The sequence below is a fragment of the Channa argus genome, chromosome 8, assembly GCF_033026475.1.
Source record: "Channa argus isolate prfri chromosome 8, Channa argus male v1.0, whole genome shotgun sequence".
Classification (NCBI taxonomy): Eukaryota; Metazoa; Chordata; class Actinopteri; order Anabantiformes; family Channidae; genus Channa; species Channa argus.
This window is the reverse complement of record NC_090204.1, coordinates 19,958,920-19,985,042: the sequence shown is the minus strand read 5'-3', so window position 1 is coordinate 19,985,042 and position 26,123 is coordinate 19,958,920. Positions and strand designations below refer to the sequence as shown.

The 26,123-nt window shown below is 40.4% G+C and overlaps 1 protein-coding gene across 2 annotated transcripts in view; it reads left to right on the top strand.

Moving 5' to 3' along the window:
• The window catches only part of LOC137131609 (ephrin type-B receptor 1-like), a 93,779-nt gene extending 74,393 nt beyond the window's left edge, over nucleotides 1-19,386 (top strand). For both annotated transcript variants that reach the window (XM_067513096.1, XM_067513095.1), the window contains exons 15-20: nucleotides 209-276; nucleotides 878-1,025; nucleotides 2,696-2,845; nucleotides 9,295-9,491; nucleotides 9,610-9,768; nucleotides 11,516-19,386. In XM_067513096.1, coding sequence (XP_067369197.1) covers nucleotides 209-276; nucleotides 878-1,025; nucleotides 2,696-2,845; nucleotides 9,295-9,491; nucleotides 9,610-9,768; nucleotides 11,516-11,627 — 834 coding nt within the window. In that variant the 3' untranslated portion in view covers nucleotides 11,628-19,386. The remainder of the gene's footprint in view (nucleotides 1-208; nucleotides 277-877; nucleotides 1,026-2,695; nucleotides 2,846-9,294; nucleotides 9,492-9,609; nucleotides 9,769-11,515) is intronic.
• Nucleotides 19,387-26,123: the final 6,737 nt, after the last annotated feature.

The following is a 26,123-nucleotide window of genomic DNA, read 5'->3' as shown; positions in this document are numbered from 1 at the left end:
ATTAATCACAACCACGATGAACAACATGTAACATCTTTGCACACACGTCTTCTCTCATCAGGCAAACACCACAGTTGGTACGCCGTTAGGTTTTTATGTGGTATGCTGACATATCTGTTCACCTGCCAGAGTTTTTCTAAATAACTGAAGTGAAAAAGTCTGATAACAGAAACTGAAAATAATCCTGTCACGGTTCATGATTTTGCAGCTGAATGATGGGCAGTTCCCAGTGATACAGCTGGTTGGTATGCTGAGAGGGATCGCATCTGGAATGAGGTACACACACATATACCCGTGCACAGACACTCCTGCTACAGATTACATACATCTATTACATAGACATGAACAAAAAAAAGTTTTCTGATCTTTCTGTGTTCGTACAAGCTCAATTTCTTTGTAAAAGTAAAAACTAATTTTATCATAGGGAGATTTCATGTCACCGAGTTTTGTCTTTCTACAGTTGTGAGGAGACCTGTTTGCCTAATGCAGTCACCAGCCACAGACAGCAATTAACTAACCCCAAACCCTATCGCAAACTAAGAACCTGATTTTAGCCTTAACGCCGTTTAAAGTTGTGAGAATGTATCTATACAATCCACTGATACACACGCACACACACCCTTTGATCCTATCTGTAATTCATTAAAAGTATTTGGATGTGATAACATGTAAACATGTTCATACAGACAAATATTGAATCACAGTCTTATATGATCAAATGTAGCCAGTAGTGATAACTCACACACACACACACGCACACACATTCACTGACACATGCGCACAAACTGAATCCCATTACCTTTTTGTAGTAGTCCAGGTACAAAGCTGGCACCAGATAACACAGTCTTTCACAGAATAAATCGTGTTGATGTTGCAGGTACCTGGCAGAGATGAGTTATGTTCACCGGGACCTGGCAGCTCGGAATATCTTGGTGAACAGTAACCTGGTGTGTAAGGTGTCTGACTTCGGCTTGTCGCGATATCTGGAGGAGGACACTTCTGACCCCACTTACACCAGCTCACTGGTAAGAAGACAAACACACAATGCTGGAGTCTTGGTGTAGCCCAGCGTTGACGAAATGCCTGCTCCTCACCAACAGGACGCTGGACAGTTTCACTCACAATCATGGGAACAACACTACAAATCATCCTACCAGAGCTGTAATTCTTACTACACACTAGAAAACGATCCATACAGCTTAAGGGTCAGTTGACATTTGGGGACGTCTGTGGCTCAGCTCGCCACTTGGTCTTTCACCTTTCTCATTCGCCTAAAATGCACTTCACTGGCCTCCGCTCAAATGAATGCTAATGCTAGCACATTAACACGTACAGTTAGTAACAGTAATGATGGTGAAGACCTACTGGAAGCAAGCCAATGTTGGTATGTAAGTGCTCACAAGCTGAGAAACTTAACTTAATAAAAAAGACGAATTTTCACAACTTTCAGCCTTTCATTCTTTATTCATCATGATGAAGTATTTATTTTTTTTAGAATTGCCGTATCATATACTTAGGCATAGGAGAAATACACATTGGATGACTGGATATATTTAATGCAAAAAAATATAGGATCATCTAAGTGATTAATCCTCCGGGAACCACAAATGACTGTCCAGCTCTTTTCGAGATACCTCACTCTGGACACTGCTAACTTTAGTTTGTTAAGATGCAGTGTGTGGCAGTTCATCTTAAATACTTCCTTTTATTGGGATCACAAATAAAAGCAGCTGAAATAAGATTCGGGGTGTGTGGGCTCAGCCTTAAAGATAGAGTACGGATCTCAGACCTTCAGAGGGAGCTTGGAGTAGAGATGATGCTCCTTCACATTCAAAGGAGTTATTTGAAGCATCTTGTAAGAATTCCCTCTCAACACCTCCCATTGGAGGTCTTTCAGGCACACCCACCTGGTGGGAGAACAACCCCAGAGCATAGACCACACCCAGATAGACCCAAAGCATGCTGGAGAAATTATATATGTCATCTGGGCTGGCAACACCTCTGAATCCTGCTGGAGAAACTGGAAACTGTCACGGAAGAGAGGGACATCTGGAAAGCCACAATAATCCTGCATCCATCGCAACTAGACTCGATAAGCGGAAGATAATGAATGGATAGATGGATGAAGTTTAGTGTTTTAATGGATTCCTGTAAGAATAAAGCTAAGCCTCCATGTGGCAACATTTCATTTTGTGCTCGACTCTTCAATTGGCAGTTAGAAGAACAACGGTTTTGTTCGATGTAGGGGAACAGAATCTGTCTGCAACATATGTTATCAATGTTCTGCACAGTCAAAAAGCACTTTTTTTAAAATTTTATAGTAGAGATAAGCATTTTAGGAAAATTCAAGAATATGTAGCTTTGTCTTTCTCCCACCCAAAGTATGTGACAGTAGTGTAAATGCACCAGAGGACTCGTGTACATAGACAGCTGTAAGACAACTCAAATGAAACATACAGTACACACACATGGCATCACTGTGTCTGGTAAGGGTTGTGATGACCATTACAATAACAGTCAGTCCTGCCATAGTCATGCTGTGCACTGACAGAAAGACAGTATGGGCTCTCTGTGGCTTCAGTTTAATACTGTGTGATGAACATGCACATCCAGAGTGGAACAAAAAAAAAACAATAGTTTGCTTCTGTTGCTTCTTTCCGTTATTTAGCTTTCTTCCTCTTGTTCTTTCTCTCAGGGTGGTAAAATCCCAGTGCGGTGGACAGCTCCGGAGGCAATTGCCTACAGGAAGTTCACGTCAGCCTCAGATGTCTGGAGTTATGGAATCGTCACCTGGGAGGTGATGTCATATGGAGAGAGGCCTTACTGGGACATGAGCAACCAAGATGTAAGTCAGCAGCAGCTTGTGTGTGTGTTTGTGCGGGTGGATGAGACAGACAAGAAAGGAGATTGAGTCTCTGCTCAGTTGCATCAGAAAGTATTCAGACTTCTTTAGTAACAAAATGTATTTTCTTGTACACGGAATTATGAATGGATACTAAAATTGGCACAAATATACACTCATTAACCCAAAATGATAAAAATAAAAATATGAAATTTGATACGTTTGATGTTTAATAAGCAATGGGTTAGTTGCTTTGCAAGGCTTTGTGGATTCCAAGCAACAGAAATGACCAAATTTAATTCTTATATCTGTGATAGATAAACGTCCATCCTTAAAATAATGTGCCATAAAATGCATGTAAGTTGCTTATTCGTTTACCCGCAAACATGCCACTCGTTTGTTTGACAATGCGTGTAGCATTAACGCGTTAATGCAGACAGCAATGAGAAAGAAGTGGCAGCCTCGACATTGCGTGATTCATTTGGTCTCAGTGGGTCCACACAGTTTGTGCATCTGTTGTGCTTTAAGTGAGATGGGTTTAGAACCTGACTGTAGTCTATCTAGTGTTATATACTGGACACACGTCTGTTTACATAAGACCTCACAGTTGACGCTGTATGTGAAGACGAAGAACAACCTAAAGTATAAAGTCCAAGTAACTTTCAGACTAAAATTGTAATGAGGCATTGTTGTTTACTATCCCACTACACTACAAGAAGGAAAGACTCCACCACAGTGTCTGGACATGGCATAGAGTTTGCAAAATGGCCTTTAAAATGACTGCAAGAGCATAAGAAGAAAATCTATCCGGTCTGATCAGACAAATATTAAACCCTTTGGGTAAATTGTAAATGTCTGGGTACACAGGAGGTGCTGTCCATCACCTGCTAATACCACCCCAATGGTGAAACATGGTGATAGCAAATTACGGAGAGGTCCTAAAAGATCAACTGCTCCAGTATGCACACGACCTGAGGTCAAAGTTCACCTTTCAGTGAGACAATGACCGGGAGCAAGAGTGGAGACGTTTGAGGAAAAGTCTCTGACTGTCCTAGAATAGCCCTGCACAGAACCTGCACAGACCTGAAGAAAGCAGTACCTCAATTTCCATCCAATATAACAAAGCTTGGAAGAATGTGGTATAAATTTTCAATTGTTGATTTTTAATAAATATTCATGTTTGTGTGTGTGCGTGTGGGAGGATGTTTGTTTCCTACGCCGTCTCGTCTCTCACAGCAGGGTGTCTGCATGTCAAAAAAACACACAGAAAACGAGGACATCAATTTCAAAATCAAAGTGTCACAGAAATGTTTATTCCCAGGAATATTGGAACAAAAAGCCCCAGAATTTTGTTTTCCAGCTTATCTTTTCTCCAGGGAATGTTTTTATTGTCTTGACAACTTGATTCCATTCTTGTTCACAATATGATCAACTTGCTCCAGCATTTCTACATGTACTTTATTTGTTTTTGTTTCTCTGTGTTTTCAGACGAGAACAACTCAGCAACTCTAAAGCATCTGTAATCTATTCTCAGCTGTCTGTGTTAAATACTGAGTGATACTCAGCCTAAAGAAAGGATGAGAGACTTTGCATTCAGATTTACTGTTTGAACCTAAAGGGGATCATGTACAGTGCAGGAAAAAGGAGGTTCCACAAGACCGGATTTCTGACATTTTTATTTTAAGGTTTCTGTTCAGTGAAGAAATGTGATTATAGTTAGTTTTGGCACTAAAACCTACTTCAAAGCACTGAGGCTCTGAATCTTGCTTTTTGGGACTATGTACAGTATTTAATGGCCTCGACACAGAGCCTCCCCAGTTTGTCTTGATTTTAATCTTGACAATATATTCTGTTGCAGCAGAATTTGACAAAGCGTTGCTGATTGTTTCAGTTGTCTGTTTTTTTTTCCTCTCTCTCTGTATAATACCACATTTTTAAGACCACACTTCCTTTGCAGCAGGGTTTAATCTGTGTTGGACCTAATTAACTTGGAATGTCTGTTTCTCTGATGAGGAGTTAATCAGCTGTGTGATCCACTCACAGACACATTTTCAACCAATAATAGCAAAATATTTCCACATTTTTTTCATTTCCTTGTCTAGATTTTACATCATCTTTACTATCTCTTATTTCACATTTCGCCTATTTTCTTCCTTCTCCCTTTCTTCACCTCCTCTCACAGTCTCACCCCTCACCCCCCTCATGTTTTTTTCAGAGCAATAGAAGTAGCTTATGCAGCAGTAATGGCAGATATTCAGTATAACGACAGAGACAGTATTTTAATGGCACAGACGATGTATAATGATTGTGAAAGTGTGTGTTACCACTATAGCTAACGAGGGTCTGTTGGGGCATTAACTATGCATGAACCTCACACCCCGAACTCACACGTACCACACACACACACACACACACACCTAAACCGCACACATGCAGGCACACATATGTAAAGGCACACACACAATTTCAAAGAACATGGAATGGGGAAATTGTCAGCGGAGCCACCACAGGTGCTGTGTTCAACATGAATTAATCATGAAAGAGACCTGTGATGTTTCACTACACTCACTGCTGCTTTGATTGACAGCAGTGCTTAGAGAGAATTTATGCTGCACAAAGCCTGAGAAGTGTGTCGGGGTCAAGTAGAGTTCACTCAGCAAGCAGACAAATCCCCAGCTCTGCATTTACAGTAGTAGCAGTGCCGTGTTCCCTCAGCTTACCATTAGGTAGGCTTACAAATACACCGACATGGACTTGTAAGTGAAAGTGTAATAGAGGTGGTCAAAAAGCACGCTGAGGTTTTTATTTCAAGGACTTTTATTACACTTTGCCTTTCACAGAGGTGCAATCTGTCTTTAAAATGTGAATAAAACATAGCAGAAGCATCAAAACTTGACTTAAAAGCACAAATTACTGGCAGCACAGTTGGAGATAAGTCGAGGTGTACTGCTGTTGGTCAGTAACCAAAGCAAAGTCAGACCAAAAGGCACATGGGCACTAGTCCAAAAACTGGCAGAGGTCAAAAAGGAAGCCTGGAAAGACAAAACAAGACAAAAGCTGAGACGCTTTGGCAGGAGGGCAAACTAGAAAATTTGGCAGGCTACAGAGCAGCTAAGCTAGTGAAGATAATGAGGGAATGAGGAACAGGTGTGCAGGGGGATGTGGAGGTCAGGTAATGGGGAATGATGGGGACACGCTGGGGAAGACTGAGGGGAAAAATGAGTGACTGCCAGACTAAAAACACAAAAAAACCTAATTGCACAATTAGAAAGAAATTCAACATCAAAATAAGGACCAAACAATAAGACCACCGCAGGAATGTAGTGCAACATAAATTCATTACACAGAGGTAGAACATTGTTATTCACTTCCTTCAATCTCTCTTTAGTATAAGATTGTAGCTTAGCTAGTGGAACAGGGGAACTTAATGCTCCATCAAATGAGTCTAATTTGTAAAAACTGAGGAGTAAACGGGACATAGGTTCATGTGCTGGACAGTTTCAACCATACACAGCTATGTAAAACCATAAATGGACAGATTAAATAATGTTTTGTAATGTACTGTCCCCTATTTATCTTTAGGGTTATGTTCAGCAGGCACAATTAAAGGGTTTTTCCTAATAGTTGCCATCTTACAGTACATTGACTGGCTTAGGACCAGACAATATTTGATTTCCACTGACTCAAAATTATTGTTTCATGATGCTTTAAAGGATCTGATTACATGAGTAGGGTCTTACTAACATGCAGATTAGGTGCCTAAAGATTAAAATGTGAAAGATTATGTTTGACTATCAGCCACCATGAGGTGCTGCCTTTTGAGCCGTCACTTCAAACCACAATGTGAGTTTTACCATTACAGCTATTGTAATTAGAGTTGGAGAGTCATTTAAAAATTCTGCTTTCGCGTTCTGGCACGTGGGGCAGTATAATTTGAGATATTGATCTCTGACTTTGGTATTTCTATTCTTTGATTATTTTTAGGGTGGCAAGGCAGCTAGTTATTCTTCCAGTCAAAGAAGTTTAGAAAGCCTGTGATGTTCAGCATAATTACATTCGGCACCCGAAGACACGCTCGTGTATTTACTGTAACACAACCTTTCTGCAAAACAAAATTCCTTCCCAAAAGTTTTCACAGAATAACCAAAAGATCTCTTATCACACTCGATACCTGCACTGCCGTAATAAAATCAGAAAGTTCCCTGTGTAAAACTACCTGCCTCAACATCAGAGGCGGTGGCAGGCTTCAGCGATGAATATCTGCATGTACTCAGTGACTGAACGCTGCGTGAGGATGAAGCTCTTAAATGGAAATTGAATCCTCTTTAACTAATACAAGTTTTGACTCTTTTTTTTTTTCCTGTGGATTTAAATAAAGCTGAACGAGGCAAGAGTCTTCTGTTAAAAATACTCAGCCAGAATCACAAAGGAGCTGGAACAGAGAAGAGAACCCCGTCCTCACTGTACAATCATCTGCCTGCAGGAAGAGACAAAGTCAAAACCTGAGAACAGATTCTAAAGTATCACCTAAACAGCAGCAAAAGCTCTGGATCTTTCGTTCAGTTTTATCTCCTTGATAATCCGTGCGTGATGCTGCGTTTAGTGCAATATCGCCAGATTAAATTCCTGTTATTAATATCTTCTTTTCTATTTCCCCTGCCAAAAAGGCCGCCTGTTTAAAGCACATAGAAAAGCAAAGTGGAACTTTTTCTGCACACTTTTGGTATTTGTCAAATATATGTCAAAAGCAAGCTTGTGAACTAAAATCCCAATCTAATTTTTCCAGTTATGAATACAAATACTTTGTCATATATCCTTTACTCAGGCATATGTACATATATTGATTCAAAATTGATTTCGGGCAACAAGCTAAGCCCTTCGGTTAAAACCACACTTGACCCTATTAACTTGTTGATTACTGTAGCTTGTAATTAAATACTACACTCTGCAGAAACTTTACATTGCAAAAACTGGAGTGGGTGCAGGCAAATGGTTAGAATTTACAAAGTCCTGCCTTTCTGTGCACCCTGATCCACCAGTTTGGGTGGAGGGAAAAGAAGGTTACATTCTGGTCTGGGTACCGATTAAATAACGATTAAGTAGCAGCCCCTTTCAAGAGATCACATTCTTGCATCACTTGATGAAATCCCAAATTATTCCCGAGCTGCATATTTCACTTGATTATGTTCACTTAAGGGAAACCAAACAAGCTGATGTGGTGAACTCTTTTGCAAACAGCAGCCAATGAACACATGCGACACTATCATTGAATTGGGGAGCTGCTCCGGGCACCTGGGGACTATATGTCCCATCTTTACTCTTCTTTTTGCTCTGTTTTGGTCTCGAGAGTGGTTCCTTATTTTAAATGCTCTTCTGTGTTCATTAGCCAGTTGCTTTCGTTTGGCTCTGGGGGAAGAGTGGACACTACGTCTGTAGAGCTTTTTCTCTAAAGGTGGAATTATACTCCTCGAGCGATACACTTAAATGTCCACGCAGACCTACTGTATAATCCGATACGTCCGCAGACAGGTTTACAATTTACCATTTTATACACGGCGGATGTATGTATCCATTATCACATTTAACAAATATCAATTTGCTAAAAATAAAGAAAGGATCCGGAAACAAAAATATAAATCTGTGTGCCAACAATTCACAACACTCAGCGTCTGTAAAGGTGAAGACCTTTTTTCCAGACCTCTGCAGAAATGGTTTCTTGGCAGGGTGCTCCGCTGAGCTGTGTTCCACTGAACGGAATTTCACACAGGAGTAGTCATTTCAAAGACCACATGGTAAATTGTGAAACAGTCATACATCTCGAATCACTCAAAGTGGAACCCTGTTGCATTCTAATGAGAGTACAGCCTTCTATCAAACAAAAAAGAAACACAATTAATAAGAAACAAAATTAATACACTAAAGACTGAATAATGCAGCAGTACAACAGAATATATAGAAATGTTATATCAAATGAGTGTGACAGACAGGTTTTAACTGTTACGTTTCTTCTTCTACTTTTTCGTCCTTTTCTTCGGTTCCTTGGCCGTTTCTATCCCGACTTATCCAGTAAGCTTGCTCACGTCACGTCTTTCGGGGCCTCCGCTACCTACCGTTTCCCTTCTCTGCGTAGGTCCACATCGAAATTTGTCCGCATCGACGGAGAAGTATAACTTTGCCTTAAAATGTGCTGACTGGTGCGGCTGAAAACGAGGTTCATGAAAGCAGTGAGAGTGAGCTTACAACATGGAACCAAAATAATGAGCTGAAAGTTGCTAAAACTCTCTGTAGAGCTGAGAGGAACTTTGGAGTCAGTATGGCCTAAATGTGGAAAGGCGCTGATTTGAGTAGCTTTAAGAATATGTAAAGTAAAATATAGATCAATGGTTTTTCACCATTTTGTTAGGTTTGTGTCAACTTTGTCCTCATTTTTATCTTCTCCCACTACCTCCCAGGTGATAAATGCCATAGAACAAGATTTCAGGCTCCCAGCCCCCATGGACTGTCCAGTAGTACTGCACCAGCTGATGCTGGACTGCTGGCAGAAAGACAGGAATGCTCGGCCAAAGTTCTCTGATATTGTCAGCATGTTGGACAAAATGATACGCAATCCTGCATCTCTCAAAGCTGGCATCAACAACGTGGCCCCTGGGTGAGGAGCGATAGCAACTCATTTGCATCCACAAACACACTTGTGTCTCGTCGCCGTGTTGCAGCGATTAAATGTTTGTCCAAGCCCTTCTGTATCCATTTGTATCCACTCCCTGCAGTCCTTCCCACCATCCCTTGTTAGACCGTGGAGCTCCAGACCTGAGCAGGGTGAGCTCAGTGGAAGACTGGCTGGCCGCCCTGAAGATGACCCAGTACCGAGACTCCTTCCTGGGCTCAGGCTTCACCTCTTTGCCGCTCGTGACACAAATCACAGCTGAGTAAGTCTTCCCAGTTAACAGCCTCTCTTGTTTTTTTGCCTGTCTGCGTCTCACACCGCTCACCTGCCAAGTCTGCGTCTTGTTAGTTGGACGACTGTCATGGCAGCTGGTTTTCTGGCTGCTGGTCCATGTGTGTGCCTGTCTGTGTCTCAGAACAGTTTCTCTGGCCTCCTTACATCAATCCTTTCCTCCTCTTCATATCATTCTGATTATTGTTATTAATCATCAGTATAACACTTTTAAATGTATAGGAACTGTCTCTTTTTTTTTGTCCACAAATTCAAACACTGTCAGGGCTTGATGTTTTGAATGTTTAACTCCCAACACCATCCATCAGTGTAGGTATCCATGTAATTATCATTAACTCATCCTGCTCTTCTTTGAGACTTAGAAATATGTGGTTCAGTTCTGCCACAACCTTTGACCAAGGCACCGGCTTCATACTTGTGGTACGTCCCTGTTTGCTGCACTGCGACTGCCCACTGCTCCTAAATACGTGGGATGGGTCAAATTCCGTGGATGAATTTCCCCAATGGGATTAATTAAGCATACTTTAACAGAGGACCCGTGTGTAGACAACAGATAGGAGCTGTACAAAAACAAGTACAGATCTCTACAGCAAGACACTGTGCATAATAATATGTTACTCATAGAAAGTAGATGGTGAAACCTACAAGAAGTCTTTTCTTTTTTCCTCTGGGTTTGTAATTGTTCTCTTTGCAGCACAGATTCCTTATATTTTTAAATTGAGGCCCATGTGAAATGTATGTTAGATATGGACAACAGTACACTGATCAGTCCCTCCCGAATTTTCACAGCGGTTTCGGTGATTGTTGCAGCCTGAAAGGCCTGATTTCACAACAGCTTTTCCAAAAAAAAATGGTAATTGATATTCGGTTGGATTCACAGCGGGTCGGCTGAATTAATTGTTGCGCTCAAAACATAACAAATTCCTGGAGGTACTGACTGATGATTGTAGGTTTTTGTTGTGCAAGTTGCCCAAGATGCTGTACAGGAAGAATAAAAAGCATAAGAACTGTAATGTGAGTACGTTAAGTACAATTACAATACAATATGATTCAGCAGCTCTGCCATAAATTCTACTTTAAGAAGGTCATAATTTCTATATTTTTCAAGTAGAAACTGTCAGAACAGAGATAATTCTACTACGGGTTTGTTATTGAGGTCATGGTGGGTGGTGGAGTCGTACTGCGTGACATTATAAACAGGGATGGTTCTAATGTTTTGGCCCCTTGTGTATTTTAAATAGGATTTCGTTAAATTGTACAGCTGTGGCCAGATAGTCTATATTTCACCTCGCAGTTTTAAATCGCCATCAAATCATGCTGTTTCTTTTTTAACTGACAGAAAAAGCAGGAATATTCAATGCTTCCTATTTTACGCTGTTTTAAAAGAGAATGTATGTAATAAAAACTGAGTTGAAAATTATGTCAATAATATATATTTTTGCCATCTGTTAAACCTTAAACATATGGCAGTGCTTGGTCATTATTTAATCAAACCACCCTTACTAACACACACTGTTGTAAATGCTGTGCTTTCAGAGCAGTCGCACATTTTCTTGTTTTTTTTATTCAATCTCAAACACCCTCGATGATTAATGTAGTGCAGATTTTCGGGTGTTAAATTCTACACGTGGCACCTTTAATAATAGACGTGCTGATATATGAGATTGTAGTGCTGATGAGGCAACACCATGTACGGATCTCTGTCTGTGTTTTCCCAGAGATCTTCAGAGGATCGGAGTGTCTTTAGCTGGACACCAGAAGAAAATCCTAACCAGTGTTCAGTCTATGAGGCACCACATCGATGACCAGTCTCCTACTGAATCTGTGTAGCTGCACAGGAGAGTGACTTTCGACCAGTGTACAGTCTGCCTGCGACCGGGCTGTAATCTTTTACACCTCTGTTTTAATCGTCCACACTCCAGTTTTGGCGATTCGGCGACACTAAACATATTTTTTAACATTCACCGTGGCCATTTTTTAAAAAATGGCCGGATCATTGAGCAGACTGTCCTCGTGGGATTCGGCCCCACAACTTAATCTGGACTAAAGAAAACCTAGAAAGAATTAAATGAACTGCAAAAGAAGACGAGACAGATGTGATTTGATAAGAAACATTGTTTCAAAACTAGTGTCTGGTCTTAAGGGTCTACCCTCACAAATCCTCATTCCCTGCAAGGTGTCTTTCCCACTTGATCCCCTATACTCATTTTTACCAGCCTGATTGTTTGATTCAAGGATGACATGTTTTGTGTGAGGATACATAACACAGACAATGCTGTGAAGAGCCGCTTGTCACGCATTCATATGAAAAGACACAAATTGGAACAAAAGACTGACGAGCCATCTACAAAACAGTGTTTCTTGAGGCAAAACCCGCAGCAGCTTGTTACCTCCAGTGTGTTTTGTCGAGACCACTTCAGTGTGTTGTCAAAAATTGCTACCATCTGATTCCAGACAAGAGTCCAACAGTTAAATGGGACGTTTTTGAATCTATCTTCATATTGAAGAGTGTGTACATATTACGATATGGGAGGTTTGTTTCCTGTTTGTTCGTTTGGTTTTACTTTTGCCGACGACATCACACAATAATTGTCACTGGAGAATTTGGGGAGTTGATTATCTTCCTCTGCCTGAGTCATCACTGGCACTAACTTTGAAGTTCTGTGGAACGTGGACAGAAACAATGGAGAAATAGGTTTCATAATTCTTCTTTCCATGCAGCTATGAAAAGATAAACTCCGTGCAGAGCGCTAACAACGCCTGGCCTACTTAAAATACTTAATTCAGAGGAAGCACATAATGGAGGTTTTACATTAAGCACAAATGCCCTCTGAGTAAAGACAAATATAGAACGGAAAAGTGCAACAAAATCAGAGACAGAAAAAGTATGTCACTGCAATGTAACAGATCTTTTTCTGAGCTAGGAGCACGATGGCCGCACGCTTGGAAGTAGAGAAGAAGGGGGGAAAAAAAGGCTTAAGAGACTGTGGGTATTGAGTCATTACCAGCTGCTGAGACACACCTGTTCTGAAGGGTCCACAGTGGCCAAAGAATCTCAAAAGAAAAGGTATTCTCAACCAGTGTTACTGTGATTTGGCTGCAAACCTTAAAGCTGACTGCCAGTCGAGCATTTACGCAACGCCTGAACAAACCAGAAGCCCAGTGCTCATGAAACAAATTTCATTTGTTTGTCAGAAGTGTATGGCTGCCGTCCACATGGTAATCATCACCGTACAGCAGGCGGGCAGGCAGGGTCCTTTTTGTATCAATTCTTTTTTTCTTTTTTTTTAATTCACCGGCTGGCCGATGTGTCATTGTTGTCAGCGTGTTTTGACAGTCGCATTTCCCGATCGACATCCGTGATTAATACTGACGTGTCAGCTTGCAGATGAAACGACATGAAGTGACCTATCCGCACTCTCATCTGTGGACAGAGACCTTTTCAACATTGCAGCTTTACGAAACACACATTTACAGGCAACAAGAGATTGATTTCTCAGAGACGTCCGGGGAAAGACTTGAACAAGGGAAGATAGTGAAACACAAAAAGCTTGAAGAAAAGAGAGAAGATGCCAGGCTTTAATTACTCAAATGTGGTGTCGTAGCCACTGAAATATGATATCAAGAAGGCCTGATCTCATTTCACGACACACTGGTGTCGAAGCACTGGGAGATTTCTTTTATCCTAGGGCTGAGCAGATTACCAGCTGTGAGACAACAGCAGGCTCAGTCTCCCTTCAGCTCAAACCTCTGGCCATGCGTGTGCACCATCATCCCAAGGATTAACAGTCAGTACAATTGATTGGATGTTGTGATTTCATTTGTCGCCTGCTTCGAGCCGTGCACACAGTGACAGAAGTGACATTGTTTAGTTGTTTGCTTTCAACACATTTTCCTGCTGCATGGCTGTGACTCTGCGTCCTACACAATGACATGTTTGTGTTTGTCTTGCACCGCTGCTCTCCACTGCTGGGACGCCCCAAAGTCTTTTATTTATGAACATTGTGACATTGAGAGGCCCGCAACTATTTTAAACCAGGGAACATTTCAGTTGCCACATTTCGACGAAACGCTGCTCCGCCGGCAATCCCGGAATTGCATTTGTTGCCTGGCAACAATAGCTTATTGAACATTTTATCAGGAAGTATTGAGATCAACTGGGAATGTGTCAGTGGTTCAGAGGCATAATTTGTTGTAAATAGATTCTTGTGGAAAACCGTTTTCAGCGCTGGCTCGGGGGTTTAATAAAGAGTGAGACAACTAGTGTTCCTAAAAACTCATATTGAATGCCACCTAAAAAAAAAAATGTTATGCAGAAGAAATGAAAGCTATCAACGCAGGCAGGCATCTGAAGTGTGTTATGTAACATCTATAGCTAAGTGTGATGTGTCTGCTGTTTGCTTCATATTGTTTTTCTTCTGCAGCTTTAACAAGGTTAGATGTGAGCTTTCACAAACATTTCACATATTACTGTAATAGTGTTTGTGAAAGGTATGAAGGCATAAATCCACAGCACGGCTCGTATTTGCACGATGACATGAGCTGAAATAGAGGGTACCACCCTGTGCAGGTGAGTGTTATCCACATCGAAGTGCTTTAAAGGATTCTTTTGGTGATTTTCAACAATCCCCACGCAGAGAAACCAACAGTGAATTGCCTCTGCTCACTCACAACCCGGATTAGCTTTTATGTCTGTGCTACAGTGCACTGTTTTTGAAAACCACTGCCCCACTCGGCGACATGGGTTCATTCAAAGGCAAGTGGCTGAGAATATTTTAACAATCGATGCCCTAATTGCTCTGAGCTATATAACTTTGTCTCAGGGAAGCTGGTAAACCTCGCGTCACCATCTCACGATGGAAGAATGGCAATTCCAAATATTATCTTTTAGCAATGTATGAAAATAACATTAATACAATTTATTTATAAACTGCTCAGTAAAGATTAAACCCACCCTAAATCCAACTATTACTCTGTTGTGTATTGGCAAGAAGTGATACGATATGTGTGACAATACGGAGGTTATGATTTGTAATATTGCCGTACTGTAACTGTAATTTCTTTATTTGTTTTTTTTACCAGATTTTAGAAAAACTGTCATAGTATAAAATCTCACATACATACCATCAGAGTAAATAAAAGTTTACTGCTTATGCAATCAGAGTAGTAGAAAATCAGAACATCCACGTAGCCATCGGGTTCAAACCCGAAATGAAATGAACCACTGCATGTGAACTGTTCATTTCAAGTCACTAGTGTTTTTGAAAATTGATACAGAATCACACAAATAATAAGGCTACTGTTAGATATAAGTGTGTCTTTTTTTTTTTCTCTGATTTTTTTTTACACACAAAACAGAGACACGGTAGACTGTGTTAATCCACTGATTGTACAGTATCTATATGGTTTTATCGACTACTTTGAGGATAACTGCAGTTTTTATCCTGTGTTACTGAAAGTGGATAATTTGGACAGACTGCAGTGCTTTTAAACAGTTTGAATGTGGCAACTTTCTCACTCTTGATATAGCAGCTGCAGAAAAAAAAAAACCTTTTTGATTCTGAAGGCCCGACACGAAAACCTGACCAGGTATTGGAGGACACCAGAGAAGTAAATCCTGGACCAGGTGTTAGAACTCCACATAGAAAACTGCGTTCAAACAGAAAAGCTATCTAAACGATGTCACACGCGTTTGGCCAATCTACAGCCAAAATAGGACAATTCAACCATTTAACAACCAAATTAGCCCAGAAATGTAAGGTGAGTCATCAGAAGCTCCCTTGGTGCTTTAGGGTGGATTTATCTTTTAATTGCAGTTATTTTCTGGAAGGTGGACTGACTCAGCTGCTATTTTTCTCTCCCGTTGCTCTGGTGTAATTGATACTGTGGAGGAAGCTGAAGATGAGAGGAGGCGAGCGATGCAGGGAGAAAAAAACTGAAAGGGAAAAGGTAATAGAAGTGCAAAAGGAGGAGGGCGCGAGAGGTAAAGCTCGACTCGTGTTTGAATGAAAACAAGGTTGGCTGTGGAGGGATTCTCTTTATGTCCCCCTTTCTCTCTCCTTCCCTCTCCCCCCTCCTCTACCCAGCTGTCCTGCTCCTTCAGCTAATGCCTACAACCTCTCCCTGCAACTCGCTCTGCTTCCAGTCTGTGTTTCCACCGTCTCCTTTGACTAAGAGGCAGCAAAGTTGAGCAGTCATTCTATTTTGGATGCACTATTCCCAGAAACATTTTTAACCTGCAGCTCTTACGGAGATTTTGGCAAGTATTGCCTAACACAAAAAGATCCCTGCACTGTTTTCTTGTGCATTTTTAGAAGAATATTTATCATAAAACGGTGAAAGTGACTTTTCCACCTACAGTGCAGCCAGAGAGTATTCGCAGCACTTAACTTTTTCCAAAATGGATCAAATTCATTATTTTCCTCCAACTTCTACAAAACAATACCCGATAATGACAAAATGTATGAACTTTCTTCAAAACGTTTGCAAATTTATAAAAAAAAAAAAAAAAAAGGAATCACGTATATTTTGATTAATACCTTGTTGAAGCAGCTTTAGCACCAATTACAGCCTCAAGTCTTTTTGAGTATGATGCTATAAGCTTGACTCACCTATTTTTGGGCGGTTTCTCCCATTCGTCTTTGCAGTACCTCTCAAGCTCCATCAGGTTGGATGGGGAGTGTCTGCGCACAGCCACTTTCAGATTTCTCCAGAGATGTTCAATCAGGTTCAAGTCTGAGCTCTGGCTGGGCCACTCAAGGACATTTACAGAGTTGTCCCGTAACTCTGCTGCTTGTTATCTGGGCTGTGTGCCTGGTGTCCTCCAGACATGACGCTTGGCATTCAGGCCAAAGAGTTCAATCTTTGTTTCATCAGACCAGAGAATTTTGTTTGTCATGGTCTTCTGGAAGATTCTCCTCTCACAACAGGGAAATGCTTGAGCTCTTTTAGTGCGACCATCAGATTCTTGGTCACCTCCCTGACTATGGCTTTTCTCTCTCGAACGCTCAGTGTGGCCGGCCAGCCCACTCCAGTAAGAGTCTTTGTGTTTCCAAACTTCTTCCATTTACAGATGATGGAGGCCACTGTGCGGGACCTTCAGTGCTGCAGAGATGCTGCCTCGGAGCTCCCACAGACAATTCCTTGGACTTCCTTGCTTGGTTTGTGCTCTGACATGCACTGTTAACTGTGGGGCCTTAGACAGGTGTATGCTTTCAATCAGTTGAATTTTCCACAGGTGGCCTCCAATCAATTTGTAGAAACATCTCAAGGATGATCAGTGGCAACAGGAGTGTCATTGCAAAGATTTTTTTTTTGCAAAGATTTCAAATTTACTTCTTTCACGTTGTCATCACAGGGTATTGTTTGTAGAATGTTGAAGAAAATCATGAATTTAAACCATTGTGGAATAAGATAACATAAGACGCAGAAAAGGTTAAGAGCTGTGAATAATTTCTATTGCACTGTAAAGTGAAATTTGGCTGCAGAACTGTCCCCAAATAACTGACAGTACTGTATTTGATCAACCTGATTTATGTATTTGTGTGTTCATTTATGGTCTGCATTAACTAGATTGTCTCTATTGTTGCTTCCCAGTGTCAAAATTTCTGAGAAACTACTGGATTTGATTTCTGTTAAACTGTGGCCAGATAACAATATCCAGTTGAAGATAAAACCTGCTGACTTCAGTGATAACCTGACTTCTTCTCAAGCGGCCCCATAAGGTCTTTTTGTTCCTTAGTGAACTTTCTCTCCGACTGCTGGATGGATTGTGTTGAAAGCTGCACGTGTAGACATTTTTTTTAACCATCAGGGTGTGTTGTAGCTAGTTACTGTCGGTGATCTAACTGTTCGTGCGCCACCATCATGAGACGTGATTTTGAGTTTGTTCAGTTTATGACCAAAGACCTGCAAAACCTTGCCGACCTTGTGTCTAGTGCTGCATTCATGTCATGTCGTCTAAACTGTTTATTACCATCAGCCAAGTTGGAAAAATTCCACGTTCTCATCCCACAACGTCAGATATTGACGCTTCCTAAGGCGTCGAATTGTGCCCTTTGGCATAATCCTATTGATGCCGCGGGTAATATTGAACGCTTCAGGAGCACCACTATTTGACGACCAGGAACAACGACATCCAGTTTTGAAACTGCACGTGCACTTTGGCGTCGGTGTTGGACGTTCCAGCAGCATCACCTTTTAACACCACAGAAACCACTTTATCTGCAGTACAGACAAAAGCTGCATTACGGTTAGGGAAAACAACGGTTAGGGTCAGGCACTAAAACTACAGGGTACGGTTCCAAATTACATAAGAAAGTGCTACAAATAGTAACAACAGCACAAACTTACTTGTAGTAACTCCTGTAAAAAAGTCCTGTGTCTTGTCGTACCATCCACCGCCCCGTCAATCTCACGATGAAACATTTTCACTTTATATTCTATGCCATTAATTTTGAAGTTTCCAATTAATTACACTGAAAGCATCGTTCCCCGACTCAAACAGGTAACCAAAATATTAGCATTTAACGCAGAAGGGACTGGACAAAGCGGCGCTTTTTGACGCCCGAGGAAGGAAGACGGGCTGGTAATTCCAAGTGAGAGATCTTGTGAAGTTCGAACAATAACGATGTCTCCCACTTGGAGAGACCAAGTGTGTCAACATAAAGGTTCCAAAAGGGAAACAAATCCGCCATCTCCAGCAGTTAATTAATTTTAAAACAAATGATTTATTATTATTATTGATGTTCACCTAATTCACCATGTTTGTATTCAAAAAAAATTAATGCAATTATAAACTTGCATTACACACAAACTTGTTAGCTAATCTATGCTAATTAAGTATCAGCACAAGTGCAACAGCAACATATCGGACGACCACCATCTTGAAGAACCTGCTTCTGTGTTGTCTCTATGGGAAGTGTTACAGTTTTTCCATTCTTCACCTGACATAAATGCAGCATTAGCTCAGTCTCGCAAAGCCACTGGGTATAAATCAAATGTGAATCTCTTAATAATATCTACACAAACTCCCTGTGTGTCTTGTTATGAGGTGTTTACTCGAACTGTGAGCACGAGTTTGTGTTTCTTTGCTTCACAATCCGAGCATAGAAGAGGTGAAATTAAGACTCACAACCTTTGCCCCATGTGTCTTTCAAAGTGTTTACTCAAGCAAACCTCAACTTAAACGGCTGCTCTTTAGATAAGCTGAAAAGGTTTTTTTTTTCTTTCCTATGAATTTGTTTTCGTTCCTATTGCTTGCAATACTTTTGAGTATCTATGTGATGTACAATTTCTCTTAAAAAAAAAAAAAAGACAAACTGCTCAGTTGTAGTCTGGCTTTCTCTGTTTAACTACAAATGCTGTTATAGATGTTACAGCTCGTACAGTCCGAGCATCCCACTGTTGTGTATTATAATACTGTAATATACATGAGTGTGCGCACACCTGTGTGCGTGCGTTTGCGTGTGTGTGTGCTGTTCAGTGTACAGTAAAATGTTTGTACATCGTGCGTGTGTGAGTTTGTAGTTGTTAACTTTCTGACTCTTACATTTATAATGCACTATTTGTCAATAAAGACGACAAATCAATCAAACTTTCAGTCATTTCAGTCATTAGTGAACAAACTTTTCGAGCTTGAGGCACAGACAAGGTGAAAACGAGGAGTTTATATTCAGTATTTCGAGATACACAGAATGGAGAGTCAGGAAACGGAGGAGACAGTAATAAAAGGGATAAATAAAGTCACTTTGACGCTACACAGGACATGGCAACTGACTGGGTGGGTCATATTCGTACAGTAATAATATTAATAATTGTAATCACCAATATTCCTTATTTTATGTTCGCTGGAGGCAAATTTTACTTACGGTTTTACCGTAAAATAAATTCCTCAGAAGACAACTGCGATCTGAAAGCAATAAAAAAGGTAATAAAGCTCCATAGTGAGCCCTTATTTTATGCAAGCGGACTATATTAATCATTGGTGGGAGAAAGGAAGAGTTTTTTGTAAATGTCTGAATGACCCTTAAAAAAACCTTTTTTTTTTTTTTTGGACTCTTGGAAGGTTCAGAACCTGTGAGTGTGATTTTGAGACACAGTGGTTGAGGGAATTTAACGCCACTGAACGAACACAAAAACTTACTAAAGCTGAAAAAAAACCCGTGAGCAGGGATTCACAAAGGTACATTCAGTAATAAAAGAAAGCCATTACCAGACAGCCTGTGGAGTCTGCTGCAGTGTATTACTCAGAGCAGTAAAAGCCCCATCATTTCACATGAAACAGATTAGCAGCACAGGAACAATTGCAAATTGTTAATGACTGCCATTAATATACGTTGAGTGTAATTGACATAAACCTGTTAACTGCAGCTAAGTGACAGTGAATAAAAATTGATCACAATGAATCGTGGCCTGTGAGTAACATAAAATTCATTAGAGTAAAATAAATCAATTTATCATATTCCTTTAAAAATGTTCAATGAAAGTCAAACACCCAGGGACTGAATCAGCATAACACTCAAATGAGCATTTTCTAAACTGCCACCTCCATTGTTGAAGGGCCAGAACCATTAAAAAAATGTTCATTTTGTTTGGCTCTGATACGGTGAATCTCGTAGAGCTTTGGTTCTGTTGTTGAAAAACTACCAAAGGCAAATCGGAGAACCACACGGATGCACCAGGTGACATTTTTTATTACTACAAAAAAAAAACTGCCATGTACAGTAGCCTTATTCCACCCTTACTAAATATTCACTAAAGCATCAAACATGTGTTAATACATGGTTTAAGTTTCAATGTAGTAAAATAAAAATATAAGTCACACCATCAATCGTGGCCTGAAAGTCAGACTAGTTTGCACCAGCTAACCAGGTTAAAAGGTATAGTCGCCCTGAGACGTCGATGCTTGGCAACCTATGAAAAACACAACCAAATATAGAAAGATACGTGATGGTGCATAAATTAGTGTCGGAGCTAAATTTGCAATTGTTTCTCATCTTCACACATTTAGTTTTGTCTTGAGAAACATTCACTTTGTTATGGTGTTTGCAGCATGGTTCATATTTTTTATTTTTTATTTTTTTTATCGCAGTGTGTTGAACTCTCAGGGACCCTGCAGAAACATAAACTATTAAAATAACACTTTTTTTTCCCTTTCCCTCATTCTCTTTAATATTCTCTGCCATCTTCTGAGATTGTTCACCCAAGTCTCAGTAAAATCTGACAACTCTCATTTACAAACAATGTGCCCATTTTTCTCTAACACATTGCAGAGGTCAAACCTGAGGGAATCCTGGACTGTGTATTCAACTATGGCTCAAACATCGGACCACAACAACATAATCACAATCGCTAATGACTGCACAGTACTACAAGTTTGCATCATAGTTTTTTTATATATTTATATTTTGTTCTTATCATTTTTCGTTGATTATATTTTTTCATTTGTGGCCCTTATTGACTGTTTCTGTCCTATATTGTCTTTGCTTACTACACCTTTCTGTAACCTTCAATCATACGTAAAGCACCATTTCAATCAGTGACAAATGCAGATTGGTTTCTGCTGAGCACTCAGGAAGGCAACTGACTCTTGTATTGAAATTAACCCAGATTTTATTTTCCCTAAAGCCCGAGATGAGATCTTAAAATGTCCAACACACATGCAGAAGTCAAAACATACAGGGACAGAAACCAGTAATAATACAAAAGTTGAGCTGGTGAAACCAGACTTTTGATCTGTTTCGATGGTTATTCAGTTGCTCATGATGATATCAGTCCAACAACTAATGAACTTAGCTCCTCACTGACACACATCAGCACATCACTGATGCCATGCAATTCAAAACATTTAGACTTTTGAACCACATCTGTGTATTTTTTAAATGCCTCCTGTAAATTTTCATTTTTTCTGACCGCGTCACCATTATTAAACATTATTGTTTGATTCCCTGTCTGTAAATGATTTGTAAACGCTCATATGTTATGGATGATACCATTTGTGCCTCCACCTGCCGCTTCAAGGGTTAATGGCTTTGGTTAGTGAGAGACCAAAGCCTCGTCAGGCGTGTTAGCGAGGAGCGCGACACCGGGCGTGGTGACATGACTGCATCACTAGCATAAGGAGGGATTGACAGAAGGAGGTCGAGCGAGAGAGAGATAGAGAGAGAGAGAAAGAAGGGGGAAAGATGGAGAAAAGATGGAGAAGACAGAAGATGGAGACAAAAAAATTCAAGTCAATGGATTTTACTAGTAGGTTAGTTTAAGTGCACGTGTGTGTGTGTGTGTGTGTGTGTGTGTGTGTGTGTGTGTGTGTGTGTGTGTGTGTGAGAGAGAGAGAGAGAGAGTGAGTCATTTTCACACAACCTCACCAGCACAAATCTGTCTTTCCTCTCCTCCCCCGACTACCCTCCAGATAAATAATTGACTCTCTCTTTTTTCTGACGCTGGCCCACTGGTGTGAGGCGTTTTGCTTTCTGGACTTTGTTCCTGCAGACGAGACAACCTGATTCGTTCTAGTTTCCCCCTCCATCTGTTTCTCTTTCTCTTTCACTCACTGCTTTTTCTCTGGCAAAACTCTCCACAGGAAACTATGAATAGCGCTTATCAATTATTGAGCAGTTAGCAGCAGCTATCTCTGTGTGCTAAGCTGCTAAAATAAATATGACACAGCACTGGAGAGATTTGCACACATCTCAACTGAGTGTTTAAAGTTACACAGCAAAAGTAAGCTGCAGTTGCTCAAAGCATGTAGTAAATACAATGTTTTTGTTGATGTGCTGTAACATCAAAAAAAATCTAAGTCACTCCTTGTCTGTGTTGGCTTGTAGCTGTACTTCTCTGATCGTCTTCTTTATTCTGCCTGTTCAAGCTGTTTAAACCAATTCGCTGCCCACTTCTCGATCTATTAAACGTCTCCTGACAATTGTAAAAGCCCGATCATCTCAATCAGGACTGTCTTATCCCCAACAGTATCTCTTCTGAGTTCTGCAACGAGTGTTACAGGGTTCAATTTAGAATGGATTTTCACAAATACACCGCTGGCTGCTTAGTGAGACTATCTTGACATTGCAGGCCTTGATGCTCCAATCCAACAGTTAGTCAGATCTTTCTTTTGATAATAGTTCGTGTTCAGAATATGACTTTAATTTGGCTCCAGGTGGATGATGTCCTCTCTACTGATCTCCTCCCAGTTGCTAGTGTTGCTTTCCTCCTCCATGACTAATTTTACCACTTTGTTAGGAGCTGACACTGAAAAATGACTAAAAAAACACTAAGAGAAGTGAGTTGGTAAAAAAAAAAAAAACACATGAATTCCAGTCTGACCGTTCAGCTATTGGTCCAATAGCCAGAGATTTAATATCAATCAGATATAAGACCACATATGAAAGTGATCCAGATCTGATATTAAAAACATTTGATTTAGTTTTGTCACAGATCTGTAGATAGAGATAACCCAAAGAGACCCTAATGAAAATAGAAACACTAACGCCTAAGAGCGAGTGTTTGTAAAGTGAAGAGGAGGAGTCACTGACATGATGAAGAAAGTCATCGACTCATTGGAGAGGAGATGGTGTGTTTCAGACAATATCTGCTTGTGGCATGTGGAAGTTGCTCTTCACCTCCGAGATTGTAGTTTTCTTTTCGCTCTCCCGCCTCCGCAGGTGGGAGCTTTTTCCTTTAACACACTGTTGAGGGAGTAATTCCTCAGCACCGTCGCCTAGTGCTCCCTCACGGGGGATTTGCTGGGGTTTTGGATAATTTTGTAAGGTCTTAAGGTCTTATATAAATAAAATTGAGCTGAACTGAAAATCTGCAAGCGCAGAGGACGGACAAGCAGAGCTGTAGACGCCCGTTAAACCTGAGACAGAGCAGAGCAGAGTTCAAAGACGGATGCTTCCCTTCAAAGTTTGAGATGTTGACCTTTAATTGCAAACTAGCTTTTTAAATTCCTGGAACCTGTGCCAAGATGAATGATCCCTGTGAGCTTTGTCAAAGTCAGAACTGCAGTCTATGAGTTATCATGTTTGACCTTTAATTATTGCAGCCCATTAGGTTAATCGCTTTAATTTGTAATGAATACAGGATGTGTGCAGCATGTTTAATGCCAACAGTACTGCAGTTTGAGCCTCTGAAAGTTTCCTATACTGGCCCTGAATTATAATTCCACCTTCAGAACAAGAAGTGCAACTTGGAAACTTGCACTGCCCATCCAACGGGATGTATTCAGACATGTGCATCCATGATGCGATAAGAACATCTTAGAAAGTCAGCAGGACAACAAGAATTGTTAAACAGGAAATTCTAGAGGCAAAAGCCACAACAGTGTTGTAAATTCCTGACAGTGGACCCCAGGAGTCGGGGAGTAAACACCCTGTTTACAGCATTCCTCACATTTTGAACTGTGAACTTCCACTCTGACTCATAACCTACATGACTCTTTACATCATTTCTAAGCTGCACTTCAAAATGTTTAATAAAGGTATAGATGGTAGAAGGCCATTATTATTTTGATCTGTTATTGAGGAAAAGTATCTTTTCCCCAAGAAGCAGAAGCACAAACTTGTTGAGGTAAATAAAAGATTCGGTAATAACTTTTGCATCAATATAGGAAACAAAAGGTCCCAGCAAAAGCCAGAAAAGGTCTTTTGTATTTGGAGTCTCTGCAGGGGGCTTTGTGTGTGTTCATCGTGGTGCAAACTAGGTGTAAAAACAAAGAAATAACATGCGAGCGCACGTCTTAATTAAATTAAACTATATTGAGCTTTTGCATTGTCTTCCATTAACTTGCATTTTGGCAGGACGTAAAACACTTTGGCACATTATTCAGGGCTTCGCTCGGAGCCTCTTCATTTGAAAACAAATTGGGTTGAATGTAACTTTGATGCTCAACTCTTTCAACTTCATCTGAACTTAATATCTCCCACAAGTCTTCCCTAAAATAGATTCAAACATAAGACAACGCTGTGCAAATTACCTGCAAGCTCTGATTGTTTTTTTTATTATAATAAAAAAATTAACATTTATCTAAAAATAAAACATTAATTATTATTCTTTTTTTATATTTCTATATTTTTAAAAAAGCCAGAAAAAAAAAAAGCTGGTTTTTGACCAAACCTTTAAAGTCACACCTTCCTCTTCCTTTCCCTTCTTCCCCCCACCTTATCCCCCTTTACCTTCCTCTCCCTCTTCTGGTTCCTGCATCCCATTGTTCTATTCTGCCCTGAAGACTCTGAAGTCTGAATTTAGCCGGCGATTCTCCTGGAGGGATCAGTGGTTGCATTGCTTTCCGAGGACGCCCTCAGTATTTGTGGGAAGAACCAAACACTCCTCTAAATCAAAGCTGTGCCCTGAGATCAGGACTGTGTGACCCACTGAGGACTTCAGCGTCAGCCATCTGATACCTAATCAGTCATTGAATCAATTCTAAGATCTTCACTTAAAGACTTAAAAAATGAATCCACCATCGTTTAAATGTAATAAAACTACCGCTGTGTATTTTTGTTTCATTCCATGTCTCCTGGGGACAAATAGAGCTAAAGTCAATATCAAACCCCGGAAGCATTTAAAGGGTCGGTTCATCCAAATGTCATCGAAATTAAATGTTTCCACCGACTCCCAGTGGTGTTCAGCCATACACACTGTTTCCATGTTGTTTTATGATCTGTACCAACAAATTACATTAGAGTTGTGCTTGTGATGCTCAGATCATTAAAAGAAATGTACAGTAAAAAAAATCTAAAGCTACAAAATGCAATTTGAGCAAGTGCAAGCATGAGTTTTGCAGTCCATCTGCTCAGCCCCACCCTCCCTCTTCCTCGTCCACCACATTTACAGTTTATTCTGCCCTGCCACGCTTTGCACAGCCTCTCAGTTATTACTCGTTATCAAATTGCAAAACAAATATAAATACTGCAAAAACGTATTAAGAAAAAACAAATTTAAACTCTCTGACTGGCCACAAAGGTGAACAACGAAACTTTACGATGCAAAAACCTCTGCACTGCAGCCAAAGGTGTTAAGTCAGGGAGGCGTGGACAATAAGAAATGTTTAAAAAAAAAAAGTTACAGTTTAACGTTCTGTTACTTCAATCGTTTTTGTGACAATTAACAATATTTTCCTCAATCGATGTGTATTTGTTAGAAAGATGGTTAGAGGAATATGCCGGGTTTTGGTAAACAGACAGTCTTTGTTAGTTCTGAAGGAAACGTAAGCCAAAAAGTGTTGCAATGGCTGTACGCAAAAGTCCAACTTTATCAACATAAGAACATAAGAAAACAATATTGGAGTTTTTTTACATTTTTAAAATAAATGTGTGCTCTGACGCA